Here is a 23,286-nt window from a genome sequence, read left to right on the forward strand (position 1 = left end):
AGAATATTCTGAAAAATTATATGCCAACAAATTGAACAACCTAGAAGTTCACAGACAATCTAGGACAACCTAGATGTTACTAGAAACATATAACCTCCAAAAACTGAATCAGGAAGAAATAGAAAATTTGAACAGAATGACTATCAGCAATGAAATTGAATCAGTAATCTAAAAAACTCCCATCAGACAAAAGTCCAGGACCAGATGGCTTCAAGGCCAATCCTACCAAACATTTAAAGAGTTGATTTCAACTAATTAATTAATTAATACTTATTCTTCTCAAACTATTCCAAAAAATAGAAGAGGAAGGAAAACTTTCAAATTCATTCTATAAGGCCAACACTACCCTGATGCCAAAACCAAATAAAGACAATAAAAGAAAAGAGAACCACAGGCCAGTATCTCTGATGACCATAGATGCAAAAATCCTCAACAAAATATTAGCAAACTGAATCCAACAATAAATTTAAAAAATCATTCACCATGATCAAGAGGGATTTATTCCTGGGATACAGGGTTTTTCAACATCTGCAAATCAATCAATGTCATATATCTCATCAAAAAGGGAAAAGACATATGATCATTTTAATAGTTCAGAAAAAGCATTTGACAAAGTATAACATTCATTCATGAAAAACTCCTAAACGAAGCAGGTTTAGAGAGAACATACCTTAACATAATAAAGTCCTTATATGAAAAACCCATGTGAACATCACACTCAATGGAGAGAAGCTGAGAATTTTTCCTCTAAGTTCAGGAACAACACAAGGATGTCCACTCTCACCACTTTTATTCAATATAGTACTGGAAGTACTAGCAACAGAAATCAGAGAGGAAAGAGGAATAAAAGGCATCCAAATTGGTAAGGAAGAAGTAAAACTCACTATTTGCAGATGACATGACACTATATATAGAAAACCATGAAGACTCCACCCAAAATCTGTTAACTGATAAATGAACTCAGTAAATTCACAGGATATAAAATCAATGTACAAAAATCCATTGCATTTCTATACACTAATAATGAGGCAATAGAAAGAGAAATTAAGAAAACAATCCCATTTACAAGTGTATCTAAAATAATAAAATGCCTAGGAATAAACTTAACTAAAGAGGTGAAAGACCTGTACTCAATATTATAAAACACGAATAAAAGAAAATGAAGATGACACAAACAAATGGAAAGATAGTCCATGTTCATGGATTGGAAGAATAAATATTGTTAAAATGTCCATACTATCCAAATCAATCTACAGATTTAATGCAATCCCTATCAAAATACCAAGAGCATTTTTCACAGAACTAACAATTCTAACATTTGTATGGAACCACAAAAGACTCCAAATAGCCAAAACAATCTTGGAAAAGAAAAATAAGACTGGAGGTATCATAATTCCAGACTACAAGTTATATTGCAAAGCTGTAGTAATCAAAACAGTATAGAAATTAGATCAATGGAGAAGGATAGAAAGCCCAAAAAGAAACCCAAGATTATATGGTCAAGAAATCTTCAGCAAAAGAGGTAAAAATATGCAATGGGAAAGACAGTCTCTTCAATCAATGGTGTTGGGAAAACTGGAGAGCTATCTGAAAAAAAAAAAAATGACACTGTACCACTTTCTTATACCATACAAAAAAGTAAACTCAAAATGTATTAAAGACCTGAATGTGAGACCTGAAGCTATAAAAACCCTAGATAAGGCACCAGGTAGTAATTTCTCTGAAATTGGCAACAGCAACATTTTCCTAGATATGTCTCCTGAGGCACGAGAAATAAAAGCAAAAATCAACTTTTGGGACATTATCAAAATAAAAACTTCTGCACAGCAAAGGAAACAATAACAAAACTAACAGGCAACCTACTGACTGCAAATGACATATCCAATAAAAAATTAGTATCCAAAATATATAGAGAACTTATACAACTGGACACCCAAAAAACAAATAAACGGAAGAAGACATGAACAGACATTTCTCCAAAGACATCCAGATAGCCAACAGACACATGAAAAGACACTCAACATCATTCATCATCAGGGAAATGCAAATCCAAACTATAATGAGATATTACTTCACATCTGTCAGAATTGCTAAAATAAAAAACACAAGAAACAAAAAGTGTTCATGAGGATATGGAGAAAAAGGGCTTCTCTTACACTGTTCATGGGAATGCAAACTGGCACAGCCACTGGAGAAAAGTGTAGATGTTTTGCAGGAATTAAAAATAGACCTACCCTACGATCTAGTAATTGCACTCGTGAATATTTACTCAGAATACTAAACACTAATTCAAAAGGATATATGCACATCTATGTTTATAGCAGACTTTTTTACAATAGGCAAATAATGGAACTAACCAATTGTCCAACAACAGATGAATGGATAAAAAAGATGTGATGTATATATAATGGAATATTATTCAGGCATAACAAGAATGAAATCTTGGCATTTGCAAAAACATAGATGGAGCTAGAGAGTATAATGCTAGGCAAAATAAGTCAGTCAGAGAAAGACAAATACCATATAATTTTACTCATATGTGGAATGTAAGAAACCAAACAAATAAATAAAGGGAAAAAAAGAGAGAGAAAAAAAACAAGAAATGGACTCTTAACTCTAGAGAACAAACTAGTGGTTACCAGAGGAGAGGTGGGTTGGGGGGATGCGTTAAATGGGTAAGGGGGATTAAGAGTACGCTTAGTTATGATGTATACTGAGTAACGTATAGAATAGTTGAATCATTACAATGTACATCTGAAACTAATATCACACTGTTATCTATATTGGAATTAAAATAAAAAAACTTTAAAAAAAACAATGTAAAGACAAAAATGCATTTAAACAAAGTAGTTGATTTTAGCAAATAAAAAGACAAAAATTGACCAAATCATTTTTGTTATGAACTGTGCCTCCTAAATACTTTTGTTGAAGTCCTAAACCTCAGTAGCTGACAGTGTGATTGTATTTGGTGATAAGGACTTTCAGGGGTAAATTAAAATGTGGTCACTAGGATAGGCCTCAATCTTATATGATTTATGTCCTTAAAAGAAGAGATTAGGACACAGACACAGGCACCAAGGTAAAACCCTGTGAAGACATAAGAAGAAGATAACATCTCTAAGTCAGGAGTGAGGTCTGGAACAGATCCTTCCTTCATGGTCCTAGAAGAAACCAATGGTGCCAAAACTTTGATCTTGGACTTCTAGCCTCCAGAATTGTCAGAAAATAAATGTCTGTTGTTTAAGCCACACAGTCTGTGGTACTTTGTTATGGCAGTGCTAGCAAATTAATACAGTTTTCTAGTAGGTAAACACAGAATATACTAAGTGGTCAAAATGGAGCTCTCATTAAAGATAGATTTAGAACCTTGCTTGAGGCAGGAACCCAGGGCGGGTGGATTGATTACTTGGAGCGCATTTGCAGCTCTCACATGGGAACAAGTTCATCCCTAAGTACACAGTAATCTTCCCAGCAATCAAAATGGAAATACAAAGGTTCTCCATCCAAAACTGTGAAAGGAGGGTTTTAGATTTTTTTTTTCTTCCAAACTATCAGTGAAACCTCTTAAAAATGGCTTTAGGGATATAACATCAAGTCCTCTCTCCTAGTCTTCTCACAAATAACCTTGACTGCTAATCTCTTATTTTGCCACAAACCACAGTATTCCACTCCACCCCGAAAAACAAAAAACAAAAACAAAAAGAACAATATTCTCTCCTGAAGAGAATCTCTCCACACAGAGCAAATTTGGAATATAACTGAACACATTTTAAACAGGAACTATATATCAAGAAAGAAAATGTTTATGGGTTCCTAAAAACGGACAGGGTGAACTGTATGATCATGTGCATTATATCTTAAAAGGCTATTATGTATGTAGAACAAACAAGCAAACACACCACTTTGTCAGTGTATTTCTTTCATTTGACCCTATTTTTCACTGATGTCTTGGAATCATCTAATTCACCTTGTTCATATTGCTGTTCTACTTTCCCCTTGGGCAACATTTAGAAATTACTATTGATCCAAAAGAGGAGATAAAAGTCTTCAGTGAAACATCAGATGGCTGAGAAAGATAAAAATACCACTGATCTTGAGGGGGATCCCTGGGTGGCTCAGCGGTTGAGTACCTGCCTTCAGCCCAGGGCCTGATCCTGGAGACCCAGGATCGAGTCCCATGTCGGGCTTCCTGCATGGAGCCTGCTTCTGCCTGCGTCTCTATCTTTCCCCACCCCCAACGTGTCTCTCGTGAATAAATAAATAAAATCTTTAAAAAATAATTTAAAAAAAGAAATACCACTGATCTTGGGCTTGCTTTCATAATTGGATTCAGAGTATATTAAAAAGATTTTGCCATGCTGTTTTTCACTGGTAGGTAATACCATTCGATTCTAACTTTATAATTTTATCAATCTGTTATTCTGGGAACTCCTTTATCCCTCCCTCCCATTCAGCTTCTTCCTGGCAGTAGGAAGTAAGAAATTAGAGTAATAGAAGGCAGATTGCCCCTGGACCTCCTGGGTCAAATGAACGCATAGTCTTGATGGGGTCTTAGATGGCTCTGTCATGTTATCAGCAATTTAGAAAGTGGTATGTGGAGGATAGATATTACAGGTGAAATTCCATTTACTTAGCATTTGATTTAGTGCAGAAGTTTACAGAAGCAGACCCATTACCCAGTCTCATAAGGACTCAGATGACTAGCTTCTTGAATTACACTTGAGGGAGAAAGTTTTCCTGTTACAGGAAATAGTGCAGAGGTTAATCTCACCTTACATTTTTGCTGTTGGCCTCCCCAACAGCCGTCTCCTTCCATTTTCAAAAACATAATTGATTTCACCTGGTGATCAAGGATTCCAGTACTCCCTGGATAAACTGTCAAAGGAAGAGTATGTGACCGACAGTTCTGGCCCATCAAATGACCACTGGTTACAGTTCTCTGTGATTGACTGAGGGATGACCACACTTAAATTGGTCCAATCAGAAGGACCATTCTTTTGGGTTATCAGGGATTACTCTCTTGTCCTACCCATTAATCAGTTTTGCTCAGAAAAGCATAACCATCAGCAATGATGTACATTAAGGATTTATTATGGTGATTTGACCTTCCACATGTGTGAGAGCTGGTCAAAGTCTTGGCTGGTTCCTTCTGTCTTGGTGCTGAGCCTGAAAGTCATAGATCACGCCATAGGAAAGAAAAGATGGACATGGACTGGGGAAGAGTCGATACAACTGGAATCTGTGCTTGTGGGTCACTAGCACCCATGCTGATTTCTCTCTGACTCCAAATCTGCAGCCTGGCTGCTGATCATAACCCATGTAAGCGGGGCTCTTGCTGTTAACTGGCATTCACACCTGGCCACGATTTGGAGAAGGGGAAGAAAGAGAACATAGGGAAAATGGAGCTGCAGCAGGCAGTTGCCCCTCCATCCTCACCCCTCCAACAAACTGAGTCAGGGTCTGCAGTAGGGCCTGAACCAAACCCACCTTTGAAGAGTCACAGTGGCTGCTGCTCTACTGTGACCTTGCAAATATTCCACAAATTTTTCTTGAGGCCAGACCTAACTAGAAATATTTAGTGAGGAGAACTCTGAGGAACATAGTTTGGTTTAGTTGAGTTGACACACTACAAAGATAAAACAGACTGAATGTGGAACATGGGAAATGTTTGGCTGGACGTGCCGCAGCCAACTTGAATCCTGAGACGATAGCCCAGTGTGGCAAGGCTGCTTTTGTGCAGCCCAAGGATGAAACCATGTAATCAAAGGTACAGAAGAGGGAGAAAGAAGAAATTTGATCACATCCTTCAAGCCCTGAATACAGTGAAGCCTGAAACTGCCCTAGAGTTTTCAGATACGGAAAGACAATAAATTCTTGGTGCTGAAGCCAGTTTGAAACAGGTTTTCTGATACCAGCTCTTGATAGCCTGCTAAATGACCATCTTAACATAGGGCTGCTGGGTTTGCCTTAGCTGAACTTTCTGAGTAGCTTTAAAGACCAAACTGGAGCAGTATTAAGTCTATCCTGGAGAAGACCAAGCTGCAGTTAATTTGTAAGTTATTATTGAGCAGATAAGGAGAAAGAAGGAAGATACTTTTCATTTTTAAAAAGACCAACACATAGAGAGGAAGACAGAGTTTCCATTGCCCCTTAATAGTCTCTTTTCCTTAGACCATAATCAAACTCTTTTCCATATCTACCCTCCACTTTCCTTTCTTTACACTGTAATGTGAGGTGCCTGGGTGAGCACTGAGTACATATTTTCTGGGAGTAAAAGAGTTTATTTTCCTCCCACAAAATGAAATTTTCTAAGAAGTTTGTTAGCTAATTCTATTATGCCATTTAATCTAATGTGTGTAAGATTAACATTATACCAAATTTACCAATCCCAAAGTCTGTTTAAAAGACTGAGCTTGGTAGAACCAATTTAAATAAGACCAGTAACTTTATCATGACTGTTTTGATTTTAAGTACTCATCATACTTATATGGATATGTTAAATGTCCCAGTATGTATCAAGGGCTCAAATGCAGGCTTAAATTTTAGGAACTTTAAAAATCTGCTTCCAGGCACAAAAGGATAGCCTCAATTATTTCTATGAACAGGAAAAAAAAAAGTTATAGACCCTCCTAGTTACCAAAGAACAACTTAAAAAGAAAATGATGTAGAAGGTGAAATACGATACATAATGTTTAAGTGAACTTGTCCAGTTCATCACTCTTCTCAGAATCACCATCCCTTTAAATGTGGAAGTATTCAGGAAAGAAAATATCTGGCTACCTTATTAACAAGTGCCTGTAATCATTTTGGAATTCTGCAATAAAAGTGATACATCTAAATAGCTGTATTGATCAGATTAAAAAATATTTTTCCCAGTAGGGAAAATTTATTCAACAAAAAGTTTAACAAATGATGGGCCAGTAAAACAAGGATTTCTCAAAAGAAACAAGTGCAGGAGAGGAGGGTGAGATGGCGGAAGAGTAGGGTCCCCAAGTCACCTGTCCCCAACAAATTACCTAGATAACCTTCAAATCATCCTGAAAATCTACGAAGTCAGCCTGAGATTTAAAGAGAGACCAGCTGGAATGCTACAGAGAGAAGAGTTCGCGCTTCTATCAAGGTAGGAAGACGGAAAAAAGAAAGACACAAAAGGCCTCCAAGGGGGAGGGGCCCTGCGAGGAGCCGGGCTGAGGCCGGGGCGAGTGTCCCCAGGACAGGAGAGCCCCGTCCCGGAGAAGCAGGAGCTGCACCAACCTTCCCGGGCGGAAAGGGGCCCCCAGGGAGTTGGAGCAGGATCCCCAGGAGGGCGGGGATGCCCTCGGGCTCCCGGGGACACTAACAGGCACCTGCTGCGCGCACAGGAGAGTGCGCCGAGCTCCCTAAGGGCTGCAGCGCGCAAGGCGGGACCCGGTGCTGCTCCGAGGGGCTTGGGCAGCGGCTCCGTGGAGGGGGCGGCGGGGCTCCGAGAGCAGCTCGGACGGGCTCGGAGGGGCTCGGAGGGGCTCGGGCGGCGGCTCCGTGGAGGGGGCTGCGGGGCGGGAGCGCGAATCCAACAGCGCAGGCTCCGGAGCACAGGGCGCCGGGACACAGCCCAGGATCCGGCCTCCCCCGGGACAGGCAGAGGCCGGGAGGGCCCAGGACCGCAAAGACGCTCCTGCCTCGAGCTGAGCAGATCAGCGGCCCCGCCCCGGAGCCCCCAGGCCCTGCAGACGGAGAGCCCCGGAGTTACTGCGGGGGCTGACTCCAGGGCTCCAGAGCTGCCGCCGCCACTGCAGTTGTACCTCCTGGGACCTCGCGGGGTGAACCCCCACTGAGCCCTGCACCAGGCGGAGGGCAGAGCAGCTCCCCCAAGTGCTAACACCTGAAAATCAGCACAACAGGCCCATCCCCCAGAAGACCAGCGAGAGGGACCAGTTCCAGGGGAAGTCAAGGGACTTAAAGTATACAGAATCGGAAGATACTCCCCCGTGTTTTTTTGTTTTTTTGTTTTTTGTTTTTCTTTCTTTTTGCTTTCTGATTACTTCCTCCACCCCTTTTTTTCACCTTTCTTTTCTTTCTCTTTTTCTTCTTTCTCTTTTCTTTCCTTCTCTCTCTCTCTTTTTCTCCTTTTCCCAATACAACTAGTTTTTGGCCACTCGGCACTAAGCAAAATGACTAGAAGGAAAACCTCACCTCAAAAGAAAGAATCAGAAACAGTCCTCTCTCCCACAGAGTTACAAAATCTGTATTACAATTCAATGTCAGAAAGCCAGTTTAGAAGCACTATTATACAGCTACTGGTGGCTCTAGAAAAAAGCATAAAGGACTCAAGAGACTTCATGACTGCAGAATTTAGATCCAATCAGGCAGAAATTAAAAATCAATTAAATGAGATGCAATCCAAGCTAGAAGTCCTAACGACGAGGCTTAACGAGGTGGAAGAACGAGTGAGTGACATAGAAGACAGGTTGATGGCAAAGAGGGAAACTGAGGGAAAAAAAGACAGACAATTAAGAGACCATGAAGACAGATTAAGGGAAATAAACGACAGCCTGAGGAAGAAAAACCTATGTTTAATTGGGGTTCCCGAGGGCGCGGAAAGGGACAGAGGGCCAGAATATGTATTTGAACAAATCCTAGCTGAAAACTTTCCGAATCTGGGAAGGGAAACAGGCATTCAGATCCAGGAAATAGAGAGATCCCCCCCTAAAATCAATAAAAACCATTCAACACCTCGACATCTAATAGTGAAGCTTGCAAATTCCAAAGATAAAGAGAAGATCCTTAAAGCATCAAGAGACAAAATGTCCCTGACTTTTATGGGGAGGAGTATTAGGGTAACAGCAGACCTCTCCACAGAGACCTGGCAGGCCAGAAAGGGCTGGCAGGATATATTCAGGGTCCTAAATGAGAAAAACATGCAACCAAGAATACTTTATCCAGCAAGGCTCTCATTCAAAATGGAAGGAGAGATAAAGAGCTTCCAAAACAGGCAGGAACTGAAAGAATATGTGACCTCCAAACCAGCTCTACAAGAAATTTTAAGGGGGACTCTTAAAATTCCCCTTTAAGAAGAAGTTCAGTGGAACAATCCACAAAAACAAGGACTGAATAGATATCATGATGACACTAAACTCATATCTGTCAGTAGTAACTGAACGTGAACGGCTTAATGACCCCATCAAAAGGCGCAGGGTTTCAGACTGGATAAAAAAGCAGGACCCATCTATTTGCTGTCTATGAGAGACTCATTTTAGACAAAAGAAGGACAAAACCTACAAACCTGAAAATAAAAGGTTGGAGAACCATTTACCATAAATGGTCCTCAAAAAGAAAGCGGGGTAGCCATCCTATATCAGATAAACTAAAATTTACCCCGAAGACTATAGTGAGAGATGAAGAGGGACACTATATCATACTCAAAGGATCTATCCAACAAGAGGACTTAACAATCCTCAATATATATGCCCCGAATGTGGGAGCTGCCAAATATTTAAAACCAATTATAATAACCAAACTGAAGAAAATCTTTGATTAATAAAAACTACACTTAACTTGGTGACTTCAATCTAGCTCTTTCTACCCTCGAGAGGTCTTCTAAGCACAACATCTCCAAAGAAACGAGAGCTTTAAATGATACACTGGACCAGATGGATTTCACAGATATCTACAGAACTTTACATCCAAACTCAACTGAATATACATTCTTCTCAAGTGCACATGGAACTCTCTCCAGAATAGACCACATACTGGGTCACAAATTGGGTCTGAACCAATACCAAATGAGCAGGACAGTCCTCTGTATATTCTCAGACCACAATGCCTTGAAATTAGAACTCAATCACAACAAGAAGTTTGGAAGGACCTCAAACACATGGAAGTTAAGGACCATCCTGCTAAAAGATGAAAGGGTCAACCAGGAAATTAAGGAAGAATTAAAAAGATTCATGGAAACTAATGAGAATGAAGATACAACAGTTCAAAATCTTTGGGATGCAGCAAAAGCAGTCCTGAGGGGGAAATACATCGCAATACAAGCATCCATTCAAAAACTGGAAAGAACTCAAATACAAAAGCTCACCTTACACATAAAGGAGCTAGAGAAAAAACAGCAAATGGACCCCACGCCCAGCAGAAGAAGAGAGTTAATTAAAATTAGAGCAGAACTCAATGAAATCAAGACCAAAAGAACTGTGGAACAGATCAACAGAACCAGGAGTTGGTTCTTTGAAAGAATGAATAAGATAGATAAACCATTAGCCAACCTTATTAAAAAGAAGAGAGAGAACACTCAAATTAATAAAATCATGAATGAGAAAGGGGAGATCACTACCAACACCAAGGAAATACAAACGATTTTAAAAACATATCATGAGCAGCTATACACCAATAAATTAGGCAATCTAGAAGAAATGGACGCATTCCTGGAAAGCCACAAACTACCAAAACTGGAGCAGGAAGAAATAGAAAACCTGAACAGGCCAATAACCAGGGAGGAAATTGAAGCAGTCATCAAAAACCTCCCAAGACACAAGAGTCCAGGGCCAGATGGCTTCCCAGGGGAATTCTATCAAACGATTAAAGAAGAAATCATACCTATTCTACTAAAGCTGTTTGGAAAGCTAGAAAGAGATGGAGTACTTCCAAATTCGTTCTATGAGGCCAGCATCACCTTAATTCCAAAACCAGACAAAGACCCCCACCAAAAAGGAGAATTACAGACCAATATCCTGATGACATGGATGCAAAAATTCTCAACAAGATACTAGCCAATAGGATCCAACAACGCATTAAGAAAATTATTCACCATGACCAAGTAGGATTTATCCCCGGGACACAAGGCTGGTTCAACACTCGTAAAACAATCAATGTGATTCATCATATCAGCAAGAGAAAAACCAAGAACCATATGATCCACTCATTAGATGCAGAGAAAGCATTTGACAAAATACAGCATCCATTCCTGATCCAAACTCTTCAGAGTGTTGGGATAGAGGGAACTTTCCTCGACATCTTAAAAGCCATCTATGAAAAGCCCACAGCAAATATCATTCTCAATGGGGAAGCACTGGGAGCCTTTCCCCTAAGATCAGGAACAAGACAGGGATGTCCACTCTCACCACTGCTAATCAACATAGTACTGGAAGTCCTAGCCTCAGCAATCAGACAACAAAAAGACATTAAAGGCATTCAAATTGGCAAAGAAGAACTTGCAAACTATCCCTCTTCGCCGATGACATGATACTCTACTTAGAAAACCCAAAAGCCTTCACCCCAAGATTGCTAGAACTCATACAGCAATTTGGTAGCGTAGCAGGATACAAAATCAATGCCCAGAAATCAATGGCATTTCTATACACTAACAATGAGACTGAAGAAAGAGAAATTAAGGAGTCAATCCCATTTACAATTGCACCCAAAAGCATAAGATACCTAGGAATAAACCTAACCAAAGAGGTAAAAGATCTATACCCTAAAAACTATAGAACACTTCTGAAAGAAATTGAGGAATACACAAAGAGATGGAAAAATATTCCATGCTCATGGATTGGCAGAATTAATATTGTAAAAATGTCAATGTTACCCATGGCAATTTACACGTTTAAGGCAATCCCTATCAAAATACCATGGACTTTCTTCAGAGAGTTAGAACAAATTATTTTAAGATTTGTGTGGAATCAGAAAAGACCCCGAATAGCCAGGGGAATTTTAAAAAAGAAAACCATAGCTGGGGGCATCACAATGCCAGATTTCAGGTTGTACTACAAAGCTGTGGTCATCAAGACAGTGTGGTACTGGCACAAAAACAGACACATAGATCAATGGAACAGAATAGAGAACCCAGAAGTGGACCCTGAAATGTACGGTCATCTAATATTCGATAAAGGAGGAAAGACTATCCATTGGAAGAAAGACAGTCTCTTCAATAAGTGGTGTTGGGAAAATTGGACATCCACATGCAGAAGAATGAAACTGGACCACTCTCTTTCACCATACACAAAGATAAACTCAAAATGGATGAGAGATCTAAATGTGAGACAAGAGTCCATCAAAATCATAGAAGAGAACACAGGCAACACCCTTTTTGAACTCGGCCACAGTAACTTCTTGCAAGATACATCCACAAAGGCAAAAGAAACAAAAGCAAAAATGAACTATTGGGACTTCATCAAGATAAGAAGCTTTTGCACAGCAAAGGATACAGTCAACAAAACTAAAAGACAACCTACAGAATGGGAGAAGATATTTGCAAATGGCATATCAGATAAAGGGCTAGTTTCCAAAATCTATAAAGAACTTATTAAACTCAACACCAAAGAAACAAACAATCCAATCATGAAATGGGCAAAAGACATGAAGAGAAATCTCACAGAGGAAGACATGGACATGGCCAACATGCACATGAGAAAATGCTCTGCATCACTTGCCATCAGGGAAATACAAATCAAAACCACAATGAGATCCCACCTCACACCAGTGAGAATGGGGAAAATTAACAAGGCAGGAAACCACAAATGTTGGAGAGGATGCGGAGAAAAGGGAACCCTCTTACACTGTTGGTGGGAATGTGAACTGGTGCGGCCACTCTGGAAAACTGTGTGGAGGTTCCTCAAAGAGTTAAAAATAGACCTGCCCTAGGACCCAGCAATTGCACTGTTGGGGATTTACCCCAAACATTCAGATGCAATGAAACGTCGGGACACCTGCACCCCAATGTTTCTATCAGCAATGGCCACAATAGCCAAACTGTGGAAGGAGCCTCGGTGTCCATCGAAAGATGAATGGATCAAGAAGATGTGGTTTATGTATACAATGGGATATTACTCAGCCATTAGAAACGACAAATACCCACCATTTGCTTGTAGATGGAACTGGAGGGTATTATGCTGAGTGCAGTAAGTCAGTCGGGAAGGACAAACAGTGTGTGTTCTCATTCATTTGGGGAATATAAATAATAGTGAAAGGGAATATAAGGGAAGGGAGAAGAAATGTGTGGGAAATATCAGGAAGGAAGACAGAACATAAAGACTCCTAACGCTGGGAAATGAACTAGGGGTGGTGGAAGGGAAAGAGGGCGGGAGGTGGGGGTGAATGGGTGACGGGCACTGAGGGGGACACTTGAAGGGATGAGCACTGGGTGGTATTCTGTATGTTGGTAAATTGAACACCAATAAAAATTAATTTATATATAAAAAAAGAAACAAGTGCATTATTACATATATTTTGCAAAATCATCTTAACACACTGAAATCATGAATTATTAATCTCAAATTATTAACCTATTTTTACTCAAATGTGTTTACTTTTCAAATGAGATGCAAAGTTCTCAATTATTTAAATTAGCTTTTTTAAAAAAATATTTTATTTATTTATTCATAGACACACAGAGAGAGAGGCAGAGACACAGGTAGAGGGAGAAGCAGGCTCCACGCAGGGAGCCCGATGTGGGACTCAATCCCAGGTCTCCAAGATCACACCCTAGGCTGCAGGCGGTGCCAAACTGCTGTGCCACCAGGGCTCCCCCAATAATAAGGCTTTTATCAATAATATTCACTGTGAAAAGTTCACTTGATATATAGCATTTTTGTTTTTTATTTTTATTTTTTTGCATTTTTGTTTTTTTATAATTTATAATTTAAAAACTAATTCTCGGATGGAATGACACAACAAATTGTTTATCTAAGAGAAAGTTTTTCTGGCTTAACAAAAATTTATTTCTACACAGAGAAAGGAAATTTTAATTCACTGGTTCTCAAAAGTGTGGTTCCTGGTCCAGCAGTATCTATATCACAGGGGAACTTAACAGAAATGCAAATTATTGGTTACCACCATAGACCTGTTAAATCAGGAATTTGGGGATGGGGCCCAGCAGGCTGTGTTCCAGAAAGTCCTCCACGTGATTCTGCTGCTGAAATTGGAGATTTCTGCAAGAGAGGTTGCCTAGTCTAAGGCCTTGCAATGAGACCAGAGAATGCTTTGTGGTGTGTGTGTTTTAGGTCACGACTCGTAAAACTCCTGCTGCCCTTCTAAGCAACCCTCATGTACCATTGTCTAGTCTGTTTGAATGGTTGGGTGGTTTTCAACTATTCAAACAGTACATATTGCAAAAACAATTTCACTAGGTTGTGTAAGTAATAGTGTAAAGTGCTGTAAAGTGCTTAGTATGTTCCTGTGTGTATGCTATGTGTGCTATGCCTCACACATAGAGGACATTATTTTGACGTAGATCATTATGTTCAAATTATTAGTCTTGGTTCACATTCTCTTCCTGTATAGCAAAACAAATAAAAACACATGAAATATCCTACTTATTATATATTCATAGACATTTAAACCCAACGGGAACTTTAGAGGTTACCTAGTTCAAGTTCTCTATTCTATGGATGAAAAAACTGAAGCCCAGAGAGGCTAGACAACAAGTCAAGTCTCTTAGAGGGGCACCGAGTGGCTCAGTCAGTTAAGCAGATGCTTTCGGCTCAGGTCATGATCCTGGAGTCCTGGGATGGAGCCCCATGTCAGGCTCCCTGCTCAGCCGGAAGTCTGCTTCTCTCTCTGCCCCTTCCCCTGCTCCTGTGCTCTGTGATTTCTCTCTCAAATAAATAAATACAATCTTAAAAAAAAAAAAAGAAATTCTCTTAGGAAGTAATAGGCAAAGATTAGAAGCCACAGCTCTCAACTTCTAGACTGCTGTTTTACAGAGGAAGCCCCTCTTGTTGTATTCACTACTACAACAGCAGTACTTGCTCTGGACTTTTCTCCTTTGGCACTACTAATTTTTATTCAGTACTGATCTCTCCTACACTCCCTCATATATGAACTGACACTATTATTCAGAATTGCAAAGCTATTAGGTTCAAAACGTTCTGGGTTATATAAGCTTAGCTATACATAAAGAGAAAATCAATGTAAAAAGTACATACAGAAGCCACAAATTTATACCCTTACTGAAATCTTGATGCTGAATATGAGATAAACAACAGATGCTACACCTGCACAAATTCAAGTTTCTTGTGTACACATAGTCGCTTTTTATTTTGTGTTGTGGACTAATAAATATATATGCAAGAAAACAACTTTTAACAATTATTTTATTCTGAAGAATGCCTTTGGGTTAACCGCACCTAGCATATTGGTAATATATGATCTTTGGAACTTCACTAACTAAGCTACACAGCAGTACATGGGAAATAACTTCACATAGAAGAGAGGGAAATTATGTGGGAATAAGAAGAAAACATCTATTTTAATTAGAAAAGTGTCTAGCAACATAATTTTTCATTATTCTCCTTTTTTTATATTGCCTCAAATATTCCTTAGATATTTATTTTTTAAGATTTTATTTATTGATTCATGAGAGACACACACAGAGAGAGAATGAGGCAGAGACATAGGCAGAGGGAAAAGCAGGCTCTCGGTGGGGGGCCTGATGCGGGACTCAATCCCAGGACCCCAGGATCATGCCCTGAGCCAAAGGCAGATGCTCAACCACTGAGCTACCCAGGCATCCCAAATATATTCCTTAGACATTGAAAAAATTACAGAAAATATAATTTACAGTAGCATAGCATGAAATCTCAAGTTCTGAACCTTTAATTATAGCATAGTATGATGTGAATGTATTCTCTCTATTGTATTTCTTTTTCTTCTACTGTATTTTCATATCATATATTCAAACCTGTTTATTAGCAATGACATTTCTTAGACTAATGCCATCTATTAATGTTGTACATGCTGCTCCTTCCAGAAGTGTAGTTATCCCCAAGGTCAAAACTTCATATGGTATTTTCTACATTACAGGACATGAAAGTGTGCCATGAAAGTGTACCATTATTGGTATGAACAGTTAATTATCCACTCTTGCATGCACCTCCTTAATTGGTCTTCATATTAAGGCTTTAACAGAGGAAGTGGAGGATCAGTGGCTTACATAGAAAAAATGTTACACTGCAAGCTGAGAGCTGAACTAAAATCTCATCCTAATGCATCATTAGAGAAAAAGCCCGAGGTACTGAAAGAACTATCTATGATATTTCCACTTCCGAAATGCTAAAAGAAGTTTTAGATTAATGGCTTTTGATGCTTTTAATGATGTCAAGGATGGGATTTAAGTGCCTTATTAATTCCCTTGATTTGCTGCCAAATATTAAAGGCAATTCAAGATTACTGAGTTAATCTTTCCTGATTATGAAATCCATTATAGGAAGAAAAATACAAAAATCAGAAAAGTAGAAGTGATTTATAAAAATACTAGAATATATTTATAAGAACAGAATGTTTGTACATGGATTTAAAATTCCTCTGGAAGGATTTGTTATAAGAATATAAGATATCTTTGTATATATTAATATTTAAGCCATTGCTTCATCCTTTAGTTGGACCTCATGTTTTTCATCTTTTAAACTCTTTTTAAACTTCCCAGCCACAGTCACAACACATGATGAGATATAAACCTGAAGTGATTTGTTTAATCTTACTACCCTAATCAGCTAACAAGATCTCTGTCTTCTCAGATCTTAGAGCCTGGAAAAACCCAGTTATTAATTCCGTACTATCTCTTCCCGAAATTCTCTGGTTTGCTGACATGCTAATAAGATTCCAAGAATGTTCTAAAGAAAGCAAAATCACCACTAAAAATGATTGTGTCCTGAACTTACATACTGTATTTTTTTTCCCTCTCTCTGAATTTATTTTCAACTAAAATAAATTCTGTCCTTGAATGTGTGTGCATAACTCCCTGGGCAGGCTATGTTCTCTTATTATCAAATATAAATATTGAAAGCCTTGAAGATTGTTCTTAAACCTAATTCAAATTACCTTTGCCAGCATAACAAATACCCCTGGGTAGGTGGATTAAAAGCTCTAAAAAGATTCTGCTTTTACTTTTTAGCCAAATGGATATGTTTTATTCAGGATCCCCGGACAAAATCCTTATTCAGCTTATCATGTTACCTTTGAGGGTGTGTCTTTCCTTCCTTTAGGCCCTTTCTGCTGGCTCCCTGCATTTCCAAAGCTCCCCTTCTGCCTGAGGGCTTCAGTGCATGGAGGAACTACCTCTTTTACCCTCCCAGACTAGAAGCAATGCCCCATCTCCTTCAGGCTCATCATTTCTTTCCCAGGGCAAACATGTCTGATCTTTTGGCTTCATGTGATGGCCCTCCATATAAGGCTGAGATGCCAAGGGGTCTCAGCCTGTCCCTTGCCGCTCTTATTACAGATTCAGTTTTACATTTAACTATATAATGTTTTAAATTGTTGCTTGTCTCTATCACTTAGCAATACTGAAGTCAGGGATCATGTTTCTTTCCCTATTATTAACCTCAAGCATCTATGTGTCTGCCACAGAATAGGTACACACACTCCAACTGTTGATTAAATGACAACAAATGAATGACTGTCCAAAACAAATCAACGCTGGCAGGTGGCAAAAGGATTGAACCTATGAGTAAGCCCAAACCATCTTTTTGTGAACTCCACCAGCAGTTAGCATTTGTACTGACCTAAATTATTATATAGTCTCTGTTTTCCAAAAGCTTTCTGAAAAACTCTGACAAACACACTCACATACACACATATTTGCATGAACATGTGAAAATTCACACACACAGGTATCAGTGTTTTGGGTGGTTGAGACTGCTACACTCAACAGTGATAAATCAGGCTTTAAAAAATAATTTTTATTAAAACTCCCTGAGAGTGAAAGAACTACTGTGCACTATGATCCTGAAGAAAAAATCCAAGTTAAGCAGGATTAGCTATGTCCCAAGTTACTGGAAGAAGATGGTGAAAACTATAGTTCATGGATGCTGACAATAGATTTCTGATGATAAATCATATTTCTTTCTGGCAATCTTTCAAAATATAGTGGAAAAGTATAGCAAGCTTCACTTAAAATGAAGTAGCTACCCTGTCCCTATGAGTTTTAATACGCATTTTTAGTTTTTACTATTTTGCTATGTGCTATTTAAAAAAATAATAAAACCAGGTTTTGCAGACAGAAAACTTAACTTCACATTGGCTATATTGCCCTAAGTGTCTTCTCCAGTCCTTAGTCTTTTCAGATGAAAAATGGGAAGAATGTTAGCAAACTCCACTGAGAAATTAAAAAAAGATTAAATATCGAAAGCTTGTAGTCCTGTGCCTATCCACAGAATATGTGTTTCCTTCTCCTCTCTCTTGACCTGCCTACTGGTAAAATTCCAGTGTTCACCCTTGGAAGCCTCTAGTTTATCTGGGTATCTGTGTGATATAATTATGCTAACAGTCATTTGTTTTAACTTAAAGAAATTGAATGTAACTCTGAAAAGACAGAGAGTTTTATTTTCCTTTCTCAACAATACAACAGCTTAATGTTTGCATTTGAAACATACATAAAAATACATGCTTGATTGTAAGACCTACCCTTGGATTTTGTGTGAGGCTGTGCTTTCACCAGGAAAAAAATCTTTTTCAAACTTGAAAAAAAAAAGTAATACTTTTATGAGATTCTTTACACACACACACATTTTCCCCCTACCATTCTCCCTCCTCCCCAGAACACACCCTTCATTTTTATACTTCCTCAGAAGTGGAGAATGCAGTTGCTCTCAAAAACTCTAAGGAATGTATTAGTATTAAAGCTCCAGTTAAATCTCGCCACTGTTTGGTCACAGGGTTTTTCATTTTGTCCAAAGCTGATTGAAGGTCTTGTAACATGTCTCTGTAGCTGTTTCCATAGTGAGCACCCCAAGTATAGAGAAAATCATAAGCAGGTTTCCACATCATCTATAAAGAAAAAAAATTAGACTGGAGTAGAGCAGAAGTAAAACAGAAGAAAATAGATGCTTTTAAAAAAGAAGTTTTAAAAGCCTTTTAGGATAAAAAAAAAGGAATACCAATTATATGTAGATTTACTTAATATCATATAAAACATGCTCTAATAGCTATCACTTCCCTGTTATATCCCCTGTTTCTAAACCTTGCGATTTTTAAAATAATGACTACAAGTAGGGCCTCTTTTTTTCTTGATCCATCATCTAAACATTTACTCATTGCTTTGATCTGAATATAAAAATTCCTTGCAAAATTTCTGGATGATATTTAGATGTTACTGAGATAAACTTCTCACTCTCTGAGACACTTTTAAGGTAAGGTAATGACTCTTGTAATAGTATCTGTGGTGAGCTTTACAATACCACACATCAGAGAAAGAGCTATATGGTATATTTAATGCTTTAAGTAAGTCATTTTATATGAGCAAGTCTATAAACAAGGAAAAATGTACCTTCATGATCAACTCAAAAAGAAAGCAAAAATACAGTACTTTAATTTAAAAAATAATTTAATGAATCACTTTATGACCAAAAGAAAGATCAATATTCAGTACTTCATTATGCTTTCCCTGAGCACCCACCCATACCAATGACATCATTGTTTCCATAGAAATAAATGGACGTCAAAGAGGAACTTCATGTTCAGGCATGTATGTAATGGTAACCAAGGCAACCAGTCTCAGGGAGAATAAAGACAAAGACCGAACAAATAAGACAAATTGTAGAATAACACACACACACACACACACACACACAGAAACACATCCAGCTTAAAATAAATTCCCTCTAAGAAAACGACAAAATGAACCATGCACTTATAACTGGAATATTTAGAATCTAAACTTTATTACTTGCTACTAATTTGAGTTCACTAAACTAATTCATTTGTGATTTTATCACTTGCAAAATGCAGACCGTGAGCTCAATATTATGCAAGTTGCCCTCTTAAAGTAGAGCCTCCATTCACAGTAGTAGCACATGAAGTTGGGCCTTGGGATATAATTTTTCATCCTGCTTTGATGGCCTCATATACTCTACAATTGAAATTAAAAGAATGAAAGCCCTAAATAAGGAGTTCCATTATGTTTCAATTTAATCTACATAAAGGCTAGGCATTGAACTCAAAAGACAATTTGATGTTATTCGTCCAAATTAGCATTCCTGAGAAACCACAGACACTCGTATCTTCATCCCTCTTAAGGAAGCTTGATTCTGCAAGGTACTGAATAGAAAATAATTATCAAAGTTCTACCATGTCCAGGTGGTCATGATGCATTGTCCCAAATGATCCCAGATTTTGGCGGGTAAGCTTTACCCTCTCCAACCTGGCTTATAAAGAACGGTATCTTCCATCACTGATAGACTGTGAATGGGGTGTCCTCTCGTATATTTTTCTGAATACTCACTTTGAAACCAAACCTAGTGGTCACCACTAATAGTTCAGCAATGGTAGATGAGTTGAGGCATATTACCAGAGCCTTTTTGCCAGATTCAATCTTGCCTGTGACTGCTTAGATGCAAAGACACACTAAACAAGTAGACTATTCTGTAGTGAGTATATACAAACTCTCTGTAAAAGCTTTCGAGACCTGAGTTCTATATTGCATTCATTTAAAATTCCCTGATGCTCAACTAGCTGGTACGTTATTTTTCAACATGTCATATGTTGTTTAAAATCATGATGTTTATAGCTAAAGGCTTCTAAGATTTTATGCTAAATCCCTTAGTAAGTGAATGATAAAAAAGATGTATTTGAAGATATTTTATGATAAATAGCAACTGGGATGTTTTGGTACCAAGATGATGGCATAGTATCACAAAAAAACAGATGTTTTCTAAAGAATCGCAGTGGGTAATTTTCAGGTTGTGCACTAGTACGTGTGCAGATTCAAAGTAACTTCATAGAGGCAGCCAAAATGGCTCCACTGCTTTTCCTGATAGAAAAACTCTGCATCACGTATCTTGCCGCAGCAGCACGGTGGATTGCTATGTATAGAAAAGCCCTGAGGCATATTCAATCAGGCAGCCGTCCCTTGGTGCTGTCTGAAGCAGGAAATACACCCAGGTGATGCAGGAATTGGAAGCTACAGATTCAGAAGAAGTCCAATGATACATTTATCTACTCACTTGTGCAGAGAGCCATACAATGCTCTCACATTTGGCAATTTTTACTGATAGAGCATTTCAGTCAGCTCTCGCAATTCAGAGAAATTTCTGAGCCTGAACCCTAAATAAGACATCTGATAGTATAAAAGGACTCCCCAGGACTACTCTGAATTAGTCAGAAGTGCAAGGAAGGATATTGCCTTAAACTTATTGGGGATTCTCTGGAGTCTAATCCATAAGCTACATAGAAATGGGTACAATAGCTTAGGGCAATGGTAAACGTCATGATTTATACTAAAATGAGTATATATTGCATTCCATTTTTGTTTCTCTTTTCAGCAAACTAAACCTGAATATTCCTTCAGTGCAAAACCTGATCTGCTATATAAAACATCATTTATGGCTCTGAATAGAAATGACATAGAAACATTATGGAAGCATAAATACAATGAATATATTCAAAATACATTGTTGTTCATTAATTAATTATTTCACTTATTAAATCAAGAATATTTGAGTAGCTACCACTACAAATAATTTTGTTACACAAAGGAATAAAATGATGAATATGGCATGGCTTGATTTTAGAAGCTTATAGCATGGAAGGAAATAGATAATTGCATAAACACTGGCCCAATGCAAGAATAGACAGGATTTGGTCACTACTAACAGTTAAGAAAAACTCAAAAAATTACTTTCATATTTTAATTTAATGTAATAAAAATTATGAAATAAAAATGATAGTTCCATTGACTGAGAAGCATTACGGTGTAATAAAAAGAAAGATTGGTTTTGGTGTCAGAGTCCTAGGTTAACATCTTGAGTTATGTTCCCTGTTGGATGGGTCAATTTGAGTAAATTAATCAAAGTATCTGAGCTTTGAATTTTTCACTCTATAAAGTATATATAATAATAGAGAAAATAAAAATATAGATAATAATTTCCAGGTTTATGTCTAAAGCACTTCTTGAAGGGTCTGGCATACAGTTATATTTAATACTTTTTAATAGGATATGAGTGTGTAGTTTTGGGATGAGAGAAAGGTAAGAAATCTAGCTTTAACCCTACTGCATATGAGGTGAAGGAGGGAGTATCTTTATCTTCAATAAGATATTGGAGTAGAGATAGGACCTCCAGGGAATAGTCAAGAGTTTAGCATCACTCATGCTAAGCGATGATGAAAGCATGAGAGTGGAGGAAAATGCCAAGAAAGAAAATGAAGGGATGAAAAATTTAACCCTTAGTTAAGTCTACAGTTAGGGATTAAAACTAAGAAATAGAAGCAATAAAAAGATGAAGAGAAACTGGTGTCAGAGTAATAGAAAATGGAATGGGGTACTTCATGTTGCAAAAGTCAAGGACTGATAGCATCCCAAAAAGGACATTCAGCTCACAGCAGTTTCTCGGAGCCTATTGTTCACATAGCCTTCCAATTCCATGTTCAATGACATCACATAGAGAGGTTAAAGTCATCAATGTTAGGAGTTGTTATACCATGGAAGCTGGCAAAGTTATACCCTACTGTGTAGGGCTTTTTCTCCCTTGAAGAGTTATTGAACATTTGCCAGCATGCCACTGGCTGAGGATATCTCTTCTCTGTTATCCCCCTCTGCTACCTCTAACATCAAATAATGTGGAAGCATGAAGCAAAACTGAGAAAATCCAGATATTTGGCAATTAGTAAGTCTTTGGTAACCATGAAGAAGGCAGTTTCAAGTGGCAGAAGGCAAACTGGAGGTATGAGCAGGTGCCAAGGAACTAGAAGCCACAGAAAAAGTGCGTCACATTTGGAATTTCAAAGTTAAAGGAAGAGAGACAAAGTGAGAAGGAGAAGCAGTGGAAAATAAAAGCATTTTTAAAAGGAAAAAATCTGCAAAAACTAGTATTTTATAATTGAAAGGGGAGGTTGGTTTGAATCCTAACTTAGTGACATGAAGAATTTAGGATTGATGAAGATTAAGGAGGTAGCATATATAAAACACTCAAGAAGATAAGTTAACTTACTTCAGGCAGAACACAGAAACACATACAAATACTAAAATTATTATGGAGTTAAGGTACATAATAGGGCGAATATCAAGAACTATTGAGAAGAAATGGGAGCAAAAGCATAAGCTATAATTATGTCCTTGACACAAAAGAAAAATATTAAATTTGGGGAACTGTGTTTTAAAATTGTATTTTATTAAGAAAAATAAGCAAATCTCTGTCAGGTATGGTAAATATAACTTTTTCTATATTGAGATTTGCCTTACAAAGCATGACAAAAATCCAGCCTTCATCAATGCATCAGTTGTTGCTATCTTTTGTGGCATAGCTATATGACATTTGACTCAAATCCTTAAATGTTTACACTTTTATTTCCTCAGCATTTCTTTCTATGTCATTGTAC

At 38.1% G+C, this 23,286-nt stretch overlaps 1 protein-coding gene across 7 annotated transcripts in view; it reads right to left on the reverse strand.

The window, feature by feature from the left end:
- The window catches only part of MACC1 (MET transcriptional regulator MACC1), a 237,144-nt gene that overhangs the window by 134,780 nt on the left and 79,078 nt on the right, over window positions 1–23,286 (reverse strand). For 6 of the 7 annotated variants that reach the window (XM_041727342.1, XM_041727338.1, XM_041727337.1 and 3 more), the window contains one exon: window positions 15,452–18,741. The exons of the other annotated variant lie outside the window; for it this stretch is intronic. In XM_041727342.1, the coding sequence (XP_041583276.1) occupies window positions 18,529–18,741 (213 nt within the window). In that variant the 3' untranslated portion in view covers window positions 15,452–18,528. Of the gene's footprint in view, window positions 1–15,451; window positions 18,742–23,286 lie in introns of those variants that run through there. 7 annotated transcript variants of the gene reach the window in all.

Source organism: Vulpes lagopus, chromosome 13 (genome assembly GCF_018345385.1).
Source record: "Vulpes lagopus strain Blue_001 chromosome 13, ASM1834538v1, whole genome shotgun sequence".
In the NCBI taxonomy this organism is placed as follows: domain Eukaryota; kingdom Metazoa; phylum Chordata; class Mammalia; order Carnivora; family Canidae; genus Vulpes; species Vulpes lagopus.